The 13,195-nt window shown below is 39.7% G+C and overlaps 1 protein-coding gene across 2 annotated transcripts in view; it reads right to left on the bottom strand.

The window, feature by feature from the left end:
* The window catches only part of MYO5A (myosin VA), a 100,233-nt gene that overhangs the window by 3,821 nt on the left and 83,217 nt on the right, over positions 1-13,195 (bottom strand). For both annotated transcript variants that reach the window (XM_054516192.1, XM_054516193.1), the window contains exons 30-38: positions 11,314-11,512; positions 7,774-7,867; positions 6,561-6,707; positions 6,006-6,160; positions 4,734-4,823; positions 3,858-4,008; positions 2,735-3,017; positions 1,754-1,928; positions 381-461 (exon numbers count right to left, since the gene is read on the bottom strand). In XM_054516192.1, the coding sequence (XP_054372167.1) occupies positions 381-461; positions 1,754-1,928; positions 2,735-3,017; positions 3,858-4,008; positions 4,734-4,823; positions 6,006-6,160; positions 6,561-6,707; positions 7,774-7,867; positions 11,314-11,512 (1,375 nt within the window). The remainder of the gene's footprint in view (positions 1-380; positions 462-1,753; positions 1,929-2,734; positions 3,018-3,857; positions 4,009-4,733; positions 4,824-6,005; positions 6,161-6,560; positions 6,708-7,773; positions 7,868-11,313; positions 11,513-13,195) is intronic.

Below are 13,195 nucleotides of genomic sequence, written 5' to 3'. Positions count from 1 at the left end.
TACAGGTCTTAATTTTCAAAGCACAGAACTTCACATACAGGCACAGGTCTGGGTAAATTTGCATATCTAAATCTTACTGCTTGAAAAGTTGTCACACAAGTGAGCTTACATACACAAAGATGAATAAGCAAAAAAACCCCTCACCTGAAAACCTCATACATAGTGACAGGGAAACCAACACTTTCATCCAAGTCTGGAGACAGGAACTTCTGACTGCTTAAATTTTAAGGCTGACATTACCTTTTCAATGCTGTTGAACTATGATAGCTAAAAAGCACAGTTTTCATTTTCCTGAATGTATTTAAGAATGCAAACAATTTTGGCTGATCAGAGGTTTGCTTGGAAATAGTTCCAAGTTAGATAAAGATAGATAGACATACCTGTATTGTACGTATAAATGACACCAAGACTCTCTCTTCAAATTCATTAACTGGAGTATACAAATTCAGGACTTTTACAATCTGTGAAGAACAACAATCACTTTCAGGTTCATGTTACTGATCAATCAATCAACAGATGCATCCATGATTATACCATGATTAGTATAATTTTAAAATTAGCTATTTAAAAAAAGAAAGTTATTTTCAAGTATCTGTTGTTTTTCTGCTTTATTGATTAATGCAGAATTCCATCACCCTGCTCAATGCTGTGTTAAATGACTGCCTCCTTCAGAACATATGCTCTTTGGAGGTAGAAACCCAAAACTTCTACATATGTGATGAAAATACCAAATGATGGAAAAATCACATGAGAAGTCACTGACTGTGTTCCTAGCACCCCCAAAAACATGATGTATTTCTCACCCTAATTTTTACCCAGTAGTCATGACCTCCTGTAGTCTTACAACTTCTGTTTTTCAAGAGAGTGAGCTATTTCTCTAAAAACAGGGCTAAAACCACCAAAGGAAAGAATTACATAACAAAGACTTTAAATAATAATATGGGTGAAAAAACCTATTAAAAATTCTCTTTGTTTTTTTACCCTTCCCTTCATTAAAAAACCAAAACATTTTGTTAAAAAGTTAAAATGCAGCACATGGAATTCTACCTTCTTATTAAGTAGAAAATGAAGTGATTTTGCAGTAATGTGAATTAATAAATCAAAATGGCTTTATTAATGCAACTGCTAGTGCTGACACAACAGTGAAAGAAACCAGGGAAATTTCTTCCTTTTCCTGGTGAGAATTGTTCAGTAAGCATCAAAGATGCTTGGGTCCATTTATTCCTGGTCAAGTTCTATGCAAATGTAGCATGGTTTGAAAAAGAAGTGCAATAGATCTCTACAAAATCTGAGCTTCCATAAATAGGAGTCTGTTTACTGAGACCCACTTTAAGTTAATGGGTACAGTAACTTCACACTCTTGTTTGCAGACTCACAGACAACAGCTCTGTTTGAATTGTCCATCAACTTGGCTGGATACCAACTCTGATGGCAGGAAGATCAATTCCTGCTACCCTAGGCAGAGCTGTCTGGAGTACAGAGATGTCTTTCAATGACAACTTTTCTCTAAGGATTTCCAAAAACAGAGACTGTACAACACTGCACCCTGCACAATCTATTGAGCTTCCTCTCATTTGTCCAAAACTTATCTCAAACATCAGAATCAAAAGGGTCTGGTCCTTTTTTCACCCCTCCAACTTAATCTGTTTTAGCAAAACAAAGTAAAAAAGCTCCAATTCATGAGTGACAGCAGTGCTGGCTGCTGAGAGCTGCTCAGGAGGGACAGCAGGACAGACAATGAGGATTTGCTTACCTGGGCAGTGGTCAGTGCATTGCACATTGAACATATGGCTTCTGCATCTTCATCTGTTTTCTTTTTTACTTGCAACAACTGTGCAGCCTGGATGAGGGGTTCCAGGGTTTCCTTAGCCCCACTATTCATCAAATTTTTATCACGTAGCCATTCTTCCAGTTGACTCACATTGTATCTGTACAAAGAGGTAAGAACATCAAGAACATTAATGCCTGATTAGGGATAAATGGAAAGCATGCACCATTTCCCTTTCCCAGTGCTGCTTTTCTTTGTCCTTATGTGTTTTTCTGTCTTGTTATTTTGTCTTCACACTGTTTTCTTTCAATTAAGGCATGGATTTTGACTTTCATAACAGTTAGAAACTATGGTCAAAGATTTCCACTAACTAGTCTTTCCCATTTGTTTCTGTTGCTGTTAATTGCATGAATGTGACAAGAAGAAAGGCAAATGAGATTTTGTCCATGCTAAAGTACAGTGAAGCTTTGGGATGTAACTTGAGGGACTGGAATGCCCTGGCTAAATTTCCTGACATATGCCAGTAAAATCCATTGAACAAGAGATGTGAAATGCAGGAGATGATTCAGATGGCTTTACCTCAGGATGCAGCAAATAAAGAGGCATCCTCTGCACCACCAGTATACAAAAAAAAAAGCAGCAGGTATGTTTGCTATTCTCCTCTAAAAGCTGAGGAAGCAATTACCAACATTTCACCTAGAGCTCTGATTCCCACTTGATAATGAAACACTTTTTGGCTTGCTTCTACCACATTTCCTTGAATGTTAAGTAGGATTTGGCCAAAGTCAACTAAGCTGTTTTTAACCAAATTTTACCAAATCAGTTCAACACCATCTGCACCTCTTTGCATGTGGAAGAATAGATAACTCAGATATCTGCAGCTCCATCAAGATGATATTCAGCAATGTCAAGAGTTCAATAAGCTTTCCATCAGTGCACTGAAGAGAAGTTTGGAAGCTGTCCCACCTTATCTGCATTCCTTTGCTCCAGGAGCACATGTCCTTGCGCAGGAGGAGGTTGTTGAGTGTTACAGCCCCAATGATGTAGAACATCTGCTTGACCACCTGTTTGATCAGCTCTGGGTCCATGCCATGCTGGCACATCACTGAGTGGAAGGAGTTCAGCTGCCTGATGATGGAGTCCAAGGTGTAGGTGCCCTCGTCAGCAATGCTGGACGTTCTCTTGCGCAGCCCTGTGGGCTTCACCCCTGACACACCCTGGATGGTCTCGTGCTCCAGCATTCCTGAAACTGCATTTGGTTGACACCGTTATTGTAATGACTGAAAACTGCTGATACACAAGGATATTGGGCAAAACAGCAAAGCAGAGAGAGCAGGCTGGGCTTTCTGCTAGCCACAGTTTGCCATGATTTCCAGAAACTGTGTGTCCCATTATATTTGGCAAAATCTGAGTTCACGGGGTTTTGATAAAGATTCCAGCATGTGTGTTTAAAAGGACAGTATGAATCTAGCTCAGGAAAGTACTTTTTTCCTCCTAGGGTCATATGAGCAGTGGAGTCAGCAAACTGAGAGCTGTTCCATTTTTTTAAATGTTGTGATTGGAAAGCATCATGAAAATTTCCACGGAAGTACTGTCTAAACAGAAAATGAAAAGTGTTCTTCATGAAAAAAACAAACCCTCTCTGAACGTTAGCTTTATCACTGCTTGTGATTCAATTCCTCACTGACTGCTGTCAATAACAACAACTAAACATTTTTTCCATATTAATTTCAATTAAGAGTTCTCATGTAATTAAAGTCTAATTTTTCCATGAGATATTTCCCAACAGACAGGATAACAAAGATCAGATTGTCCTGACAGCTTCTTCCTGCAAATGCCTGATTTATGCCAAGCATGCATAAGGTATACCAATTTATTCTGGCAGTGCCAGAAGAACCAGTCACAGTTTAGTTTGTCCTCTAATCCAACCTGTCCAGAATAGTCCCTGTCATCTCTGAACAGAACACCACAAGAAATATTAATGAAATTCTACTGTTTAGGAAGAAATACAAGATACACCTACTACCACCATCACAATTTTCATTTTGGTACTGTGTTGTGAATTTTAAGGAATTCAGCTTTGCCTTACCAATCATTGGTTGCAGAATATTTTCCAACACTCGGACAAGTTGTTGGTAGATCTGAATAGCCAAGTCACTCAGAACTTGTCTGTATTCAGCTAAATCAAAATTAGTGAGGCAGTGTTCATTTTGACGAGGTGTATTATGCTTCATAAACCCCTGCATTCATAAAATATCAGAAATTAATGCTTCAGTAGAAATATTACACAAACCCAGTATTTTCAAAAATATTACACAAACCCAGTATGTGCATTTTCTTTCATGCAACTGACAAATAATACCTTAAGTCACAGCCCCTCAAAATTTTAGTTTGGAACTTTGTCTGATTGAGGCTAATGCTTTTCAAGTGTCATGTCCACAGCATCTGCTTCCTTAACTCAAAATTTCAAGTCTGTGACAGAGGAACAACTCTGCCAGCTTTCTGGCAGGCAAGACACCTTCCCACTCCAGCATGGGCATTTTCACATGGCCAGCTATAGTCAAAAGCACAATTAGGCTCGAAAGAGGAATTGGGCATATCACAACCTCCAAACATCAACTGGTCTGCCATACTATGGCTAAAAGGCTTAATATGGCCTTTTTGATAGGCAGTGCAGTGAATCATTGTTAAAAACCGTAATGGTAGCTGCCAGATCCTCCTGCTTAATCTGAGCTGGCCCTTTTGGGAGCCCAATGTATCTAGACCCTGGGTCCCAGCCTGCAACAAAGGGAAGCTGGTTCAAATCTTACATCCCTGTGCTTTCCACTGATGCTGTCACCATCATTCCAAAAGGTCTAGCCATTTTAAGAGACTATGACTCGATCTTTTGTACAAGATTTGTTAAAGAGCAGTGCTGACAACAATGCTGGAGAGCAAGAGAAACCAGAATAAGAGCACTGCTTACCTCTTCTCCACTGTACTGCTTCAAACAGTGCAAGAATCGGCAGGTGTTTGACAGCCAGAAGGACACTGTTTCAAAGTCATCTCCTCTTTTCTGAAGATAAAAACAAACACACTTCAGCAAAGACTGGCAGGAGAAATAAAATAGAATGCAAGATACACAACTAAATGCTTAAAATACACTTTCTAGTAGATCCTCATTCTGATGTTTTGCAAAACTTTGTGTATTATAGTAATGTATTAGGAAAGCAAGGGTTTTGGCAAAGTGCCATTTAACACCCTCCCTCTTTTCCTAAGTATTTTTCACAAATTATTTCCTCCACAGAAATGATCTTTCTGTGTTTTACAGACCCATCCTAATTGCTCTGGGCAGAAATCAAAGGGCAACGTGACCGTATTCCCAAAATACCCAATGACTCTTGTGAAGAGCACAGTGGGGAAGACTGGAATGATATAGAGCCAGCAGGAGGAGCAGGAAACAATTCAGTTTTGATGAATGCCACTTACATCACAACAACTTTGGCAGCCTGAAATGGAAAATGAAACAAAACAACAAACCCTTCTCACCAAAGAACACAGGACTGAGTATCTGCTGAGTAGTTCTAGAGCTCCACAGTGTGTACTTCTTTCACTTAAAAATGTTCAAAAATTCCTATGGATATCTCAGCTCCTGCAGGATTGTTTACTAAGTATTTTTCATAACTTGTAGTTTGATTAAAGGCTTGGCTTTTGACACATCTCTCTCATTTAAAAAATAAAAAGCCATGCAAGCATAAAGTATATTCATGTCTTAATAATGCCTTCAAGATACACCTGGGCTGAACTCTCCCAGGCAACTCCTTGAAAAGACTTTGGGCAGTAACACATTATCATCAGTGTAATCTGTGGGTGAAGCAAATGAGGAATCTGTTAACCAAAACTGCAAATGAAACTGTTTATTTAAGCGCTCTGGAGAAGATAAACAAAGACTCACTCTGCAAACTCTGACTACATCCAAAACTTTATGAGCTGAGCTTTAGAGGAGGGAGACTATTCAAAACAAAAAGAAGGTAGTTCTTTTACCATTAATTCAATGCATCTCTGCTACTATAGGGATAAAATGCCAGCAATGTAATTTGTTATTTTTTTAACACAACTCTTGGGACTTTAGTGGCAATTCACTGATGACAAACCCAGAGCCAATTCATTGAAAGCCTTTTCCTCATTCTCCTAACAAAAAACCAAGAGCAAATTTTAAATTAATATTTTTTTTTCTAATCTAAGCAGACTAACTAACCTTTAAGACTTTTTTGATGCCATTGATAGTGGAAGTCAACAACGACCGCACTTTCTGGTCATCGTTGAGGTAATCTGCATGGCGCACACACATGAACAAAATATATGCTGGGAGTCCTGGAATCAGGTTGACAGCTACCCCACGTGGTTTCAGCTCTTGGGAAAAACAAACACACATTGTCTTGTTAAGTGTCAAGTCATTAGAAGATGTTATATGAGGTAATTGCAACCTCCCCAGTTAATAGCATATACATGTATATACACATATATATATAATTTGGCCAGTGAAAACTCAGAGCAAAACTAAGGGCCACTTTCTTGGTAAAAGAACAGAATAAGAAAATATAAGTGCTTGCTTAAAATATGCAGGCATGTTAATATGTACTTATCAGGAATGACAATTAGATTACAATACACATTTAGAAACTGTAGATAAACTGAACACTGTCAAAACCAAAATAAGCTATTCATTTCCTAATGCAAATTCTGTGTTCTCATCATTCATTTCTCAGTGTGTATGGAAGCAGAGAAGGCCAAAAATGAGAAAGATGCTTACCTAAAATAAGATTCTTGACAAGTTTTTGTTCATCCTCCTTCTTGTATTCCAACATCCCTTGGAAGTCCTTTTCTTTCCGTGGAATGTTAACTGGACGAATAGGTTCATCAATGATTTGTCCAGGTGATATGTTCTCCATCTGGCCCACTTCAGAGAGAGAATGGAAAGAAATATTACATTTTCCAGTGAAACTAATACATGCCAGAGACATTTCTGTAACATTCCTGAGGAAAACCCTGGCTCCAGCAGGTCAGGGAAGAGAATATTAAGAGCAAAACTGAGAAAACTCATTGGTTGAGAAAAAGGTGGTTTAGTAAGAGAAGGAAAAGGGGCTGGGGGATAGGAAGCAAAGCAGAGGCAATCGCCCATGACAAAACCCCACCCTGAGGGAACTGATGTCCAGCCAGTCTCAAACAAGAGCTGCCTCGTGTGCAAAATTCCCTCCTGTGGTTCCTGACATTAGGAGGTGCAGCACATGGAATATTCCTTTGGCCAGTCTGGGTCAGCTGTCCTGGCTGTGTGCCCTTGTGCCCTCCCACCTCAGGTTACTGAGGGGACAGACAGAGGAAAAAAGGAAACCTTGACACTGTCCAGCTCTGCTCAGCAGTAGGTAAAATACCAGTGTTCCCAGCAGTGCCACAGACTCAAATCCAAAACACAGCATCACTCAGGCAGCTATGGTGAAAGTTAACTGCATCCCAGTCAGACCCACTGCATCTTTTTAGTTAATTAGGCAATAAACACAGACCAAACTATATTTTCAGGAGCATTTTCCCACTCTGTACTATGTATGAACATTACTGTGACCTTGTCCAAAGAAGTAACTGAACGATATTGTAAGATTTTTAAAAAAACACTTAGTTGGAGTAACTAACTTTCACATTCAAAGGAAAACTGGGTAACTAATTTTTGCCTGGTTCATATTTAGTACTGCTTTTCTCTTGGCATAACCAGATACTGTCTGAGTTCACAAACACTGCAGAAAACCTTCCTTTATGTTTGATGTTTCTCTGAAGGCAGAAAGTATTCAGTCTCCCTTTCTGATCTTCTAAAGGTTCATAAAGGAACACACAGAGGTCTGAGCATTCATCCTGTTTCTGCAATCAACAGAGGCTAAAGCTACTGAAGACCTCACAAGTGCTAAAATAGATGGGTATGATGACAACCAGATCACAAAGTAAACCAAAATCTTTCTCTCAAAATATAAAAGTACCTTCGAGTTCACCGATCTTCTTAGCAAACACTTTCAGCTGCTTCTTTAACTTGCGAACAGTTTTGTCCTGCTTTTCCAGCTGCTCCATTAAATCCTGTGAATTCAAATAAGGGAAGGATTAAGATATGGGGACAATCCTGGAGCGTGTGACAGAGACAAGAAGAGTGCTGTTATAGAGTTATGAGGCAGTGAGGAAAGCTGAACAGAAGTGCCATCCTCTGGCCAAGGGTTGCAAGCTGGTACACTGCCTATAACACAAGCCAAATATTGCAAATATTATTAAGTTATATGCAGCATGACAGAGGCAAAGCTCATAGGCAGGTAGATTCTGCAGACACTCAGAATGAGGTCAGTTCATACAGCAGAAGATATTTTGCTGCAAACACATCTCCCTCATGCTTTCTCCCTGCTCTTCCAAATGCCTCACAGAAATTATTTTCTTTATTATAAAACAGCTATTCTGTATTTCTGCATCATTTATTCCTGTCTTTAAGACTGACTCCTTATTCAGACCTATCCATGTTATCAGAGGATGACAGAGATTCCTAGAAAGACCATAACTTGCACTCAAATTTACCAAATAAAACATCCAAACAACATTTCTTGCTGTCATCACATTTCCTTACACTGAAGCTGGTTTCTTACATGTTTTTATTCTGTACCTCAATAAATCTCGCATCTAAAGGTCCCATTCTTTTAATAAACTGTATTTGTCCTTCAAAGGAACACTCCCCAGAAACCTATCTTTGAATAGTTCTGTGACATATCTGTTGTAGTACATTAATAAAATAATCATGTAATTAAAAAAGGGAAAGTCATTCTAAAGAAAGCAAAACCTCAAGCTCAAACAACCTGAAAGACATTCCAGGTTAGGTGTTGGAAAGCAGCTTAGAAGAAAAATCTTCTAAGCAGGAGGATTATTCTTGGCACTGGTAGGAACATAAGGGATCGTGAACTCCCTGCAATAAAAACATCATCTGGGAAACTACACCTCTTCTGAAATACTGAAAAATTTTAGTGCAGCATGGGCACAAACCTTAATCACAAAGTGAAAGAGTTTATGAGCCCATACAATATACTTGAGCAGTCAGACATCAGGCCTGCTGACAACAGAATCGAGGCCATGCTTCATATCCAAAGCAGTGTTCAATTTCACAACAGAAATCCTATTAATAACACTACATACTGGTCAGATAAATCAATTTCTCCTGAAACTAACAAAAAGATACATGTAAGTTCAACAGACTGTTTTGAATGTATCAGGGATGGGATGTGATTTCAGAACAACCACTATGTGAGGATGAATAAAGTTTTTCTATGGTTCCTCTAAACAGATTTAACAGATTTCATGTCTCATTAAACTCTAGAAATTCCTAAATTATATTCTTTCAAGCTCACATATGGCGCTGTCTTTAATTACTGTGAAAATATTATCACAATGTCATTCTTCATATTTTGCATTTCTGAAAAATATTAAAATAAGAATAAATTGCATCTATTATTAGATTGCTCGTTTTCATATTCACCTTGGTAAGGACCTGTATGATCAGTCCTCTACTTTTCTGAACTGAATCTAAATGTATCAAAGTTTCAAAATAAAAGTGTAGTTTTGAAAACTGAACATCTTTTACATCATGTACTTCTGTTCCAGGGCAGTATTAAGTGGTACTGAAAAAGAAACTGCTTTGCTCACAGCGCAAGGCTCGTATTAGTAACAAAACTGTGCATCAAAAAGAAACACAGATTACACAAAGGACATTAAGACTAACAAAAAAAGCAGTGAAGGAAGTAATTGGCATCGTGAAGCTCTCTGCAGGGGGATTTCCTCTGAAAGGGAGAAAGGAGACAGTCTGCTTTTCATTAGTGCTTCAGAAACAGCAACCGAGACAACAGAAAACAGGGTTCACGTGAGCTACATACAATCATCCTCTTGTAAAGGGAAATCCGGTACAACTGATACTTCTTGGGATCATCTGCATACAACTCCTCATAAAACTGCAAAAATATGGACAGGATTGGTTTCCTCCCTCCCTCTGAGACACTGAAACTTCAGTGAGCACTGTACTGATTAAATCAGAATACAACAAGATCAAGAATCTCCTGCTTTTAGGGAGTCTAGGCCTTAGTTGTGCTCATGCCAGCACCTCTCAGAGAGAAGCTGATGTAGGTGAGTTGCAAAACAGTCAGATCTTTTAAAAATGGGCTATTCTAGGACTGTGAAAGCATGGAATACAACCTTTGTGAGAACAGGGACAGGACATTTTCTTATGCTAATCAAGATGGGATTGCAGTGAAGACTACAATTCTAACATGGCATCTGGAAAGCTGCAAATAGTTTCCACTCCAGGGCTCAGAGTGGAACTGAAACATACACTTGGCTTGGAGTGGACTTGCAATACTCAAACATCTGACGTGAAATACTGAGGAACGAGCCTATATTTAACAAGCAAAATTACATTCTGTGTATTTGAAAACAAAGAGAACTCCTCTGGGATGTAATTACATGACTGTGTGTTGTCTTGGGAACACAACGTGATGAGTAGGTCTCTGGGGGAAAAATGGCTAAAAATTGTAACATATGACACAGCAGCAGGAGGGAGCTGCTGAGACAAACATTCACCATCTACCTTTGTGAGAGACTCTGGCTGCTGAGGCAAACTTGCACTTTTAGCCAGTTCTCCAACATGGATCAGCTGAATTATCTGACACTTTGCTCACAATCTTTGGTATTAAGACAAGACTCCAACAGTGTTAACTTCTGTCATGTACATTAGCAGGGAACAGTTCACCTTGGCTTGTTTGGAGGAAGCAATGGCACTCACAGCCAGGATTTTTCTGGCTGAAGTAGTTTGTTTCCGTTTACCAATAACAAGCCAAACATATGCCAACACAGGTTTCTTTGGAAGATTTCCCCAGAAATGAAGTAGCACACATAGGATGAACATACTCCTTTGTGGAAGAAGGTAGCAAGTTTTGCCCAATCCTTCCTTCACACAAAAATGTTGTGCAGCACACATGGAATACCAGCTACTAGCTAAATGACTTCCAAGCAAGTTTCTTTTTATGGAACTATTTCTTTTTTCAAAACATATTGAATAGCTGGAGCTTGTAAAATGGTGGATTATCTGTGTAGCTTCAGGCAGGGAAGAGATATGGAAAGATAAATTACATTAAATAATTAAAGAATTACATCAGAGTTTTTCAACAAAATAAACAAACTAACATATTTCAGGGGAAACACCCCTCCCTGGCATTATGAGTTTTTATGACTTCCCTGAATATCAACATTCTATTCAGCCATGACTAAACTCACCAGTTGGAAGCTGGGATCCACAAGCTTCCTCCATGCCCCAAACTTGAAACCAATCTCCTGAAACATTATTACTTCAGGAGCTAATCTCCCGTTAGCTCACACTCAAGAAAACCACCACCTCTGTGCAATTTTTCTGCAGGAAGCTGCCCTGTGAAGGACGATAAGGTGCCAGAGGTGTGGCAGGAGTGTGAGTGCCCCAGCCTGCTCCTGCAGCCCTGTTTCCTTACCAGGTTCTCGTTGGTCAGCCGGGTGATCTCGTGCTGCAGGCTGGCCTCGATGCGCGCCTCGGGAGGCAGCTGCAGGTTCTGGGCCAGCAGCTGCTGCTGCCTGTTGTTCTCCTCCTTCAGGCTCTGGATCTCGCCTCGCAGAGATTCCAGCTCATTCTCGTGGCTCTTCCTCTGAGACTGAAGCTGAGACTCCAGCAGCCTAAGGAGGGTGAGCAACAGTTTGTGTGAGCAACTCAAAGTTACGTCCCCGGCTCTCAGAGGGAGTGTAAAGCTTTAGCTGCTGCTCAGGAACAATTAGCCATGGCTTGCAAAGGAAAATGAAAAGGGCAGAGTACTCTTTAAACCCTTCAGTATGCCTTCTAATTAAATTAAGCTGGCAAGATCAAAAAGTGGAGAGAGAGAAGCTAATTGTGACACTGCTCTGCGTTTCCTTTGATTGAACACAGACTGTACAGGGTGCCACTGCGGCAATAAATGTGAAGCTAAGTCTTCTCAGATTGACTGAAGGGGCTTTAAAGAGGTTTTATCTCTAAACAAATCAAATAATCCTAGATGAAGATGACACTATGTTCACTTAAGTTAGCACCTTGCAATATTAACAATGGAAAATATTTTTAGAGTTAACTTTTTCAGCCAGAAACCATTTAATTGCAAATGCACGTGGATAATCTTTAGTTTTGCATTAAACCCAACATTTTTCAGAGGGTTGTCCTTAATGCACAAAAGGTCAACAACAGACTCAGACTCGGGACTGAAATCTAGGAGCTTTATCCTCACCACTAACTCATTCTTTCCCCTTGGGCACACCACATCTCCAGTTTTTCTCACTGTGAAGTGGGGATAACACGTACCAGCCTCCTGCCAGGCAGTGCTGGGGATCTACTCCTGCTTGCAAGGCACTGTCCAAGGGCTCTGACTCATAATTTTGTACACACAGAGGAAATGACAATACTAGTGACTACCAGTGTTCAATTAGACAATATTTCAGGGTTTAAATATGCATAAGGCAGGAACACTTATTAGTAACTAGACTGATGAAGCACACAGGGGTAAACAGTCATTCACCTGCAATGCTCTGCCATTTAATATAAAACTTCTTGTCTCTACAGTGCCAGGACAAGAGGCACAGAGCAAACCAACTCCCATCCTGTCTGCAGAACACTTGCTCTAGGTTAGATCTTCACAAGGTTATACAACAATGTTAGGGGTAGAATGTGTTAGCAACAGAAAAGGAAGGACTTTAGTTATAGCAGTCATTGCAAAATACCACTTTCTGTAGTCACTGCTACCACTGAAGCACATCAGCAGGGCTGTGCAGTGAATTAGCTGTCAGGGCAGGACTAGGAAGCATTTTGGAAGTCAGGGATACCAACGAGCACACAGAGCCAGACACCCCATGACCAGCACAGTCCTTGCAGAGACCACAGTGGTCCCACTGGGGCTCCAACAGGACCATGAGGAAATAAAGATGACTTCTCTTTCATGGTTGTTTTGTGACTTACATTTTGAATCTGGCATGGAGAGACATGGGAGAAGAATGTTTAATTTACTGACCTTGAGACACAAGGAGAGTAAGACCCATATCAGTTTGAAATTTAAGAGTACACTGATCCTACTTAATAATTTAATAATTACTAAAATAATTTTACTTCTTTAGGCTGAAAAACTGTAAGGAACATCAATTTTGAAATCTGGTGTAAAGGCTTACAAATAGTACATGGCTACAAATGCTTTCCACCTGTGGAGCTTTTGGTATTTTACAGTCTACTTTTGTGCAAATACTCCTATGAATTGTGTTGGCTGTTTTGCCATCTTAAACTTTTTAAATGATAAAACCTGACAAGGGGGAAGCTTCTGGGACTAGGTTTGAGGAGACTCCTTA

The sequence above is a fragment of the Molothrus ater genome, chromosome 13, assembly GCF_012460135.2.
Source record: "Molothrus ater isolate BHLD 08-10-18 breed brown headed cowbird chromosome 13, BPBGC_Mater_1.1, whole genome shotgun sequence".
Lineage (NCBI taxonomy): Eukaryota > Metazoa > Chordata > Aves > Passeriformes > Icteridae > Molothrus > Molothrus ater.
Note: the sequence above shows the minus strand (reverse complement) of the source record. Positions and strands in the feature narration are given on the sequence as shown.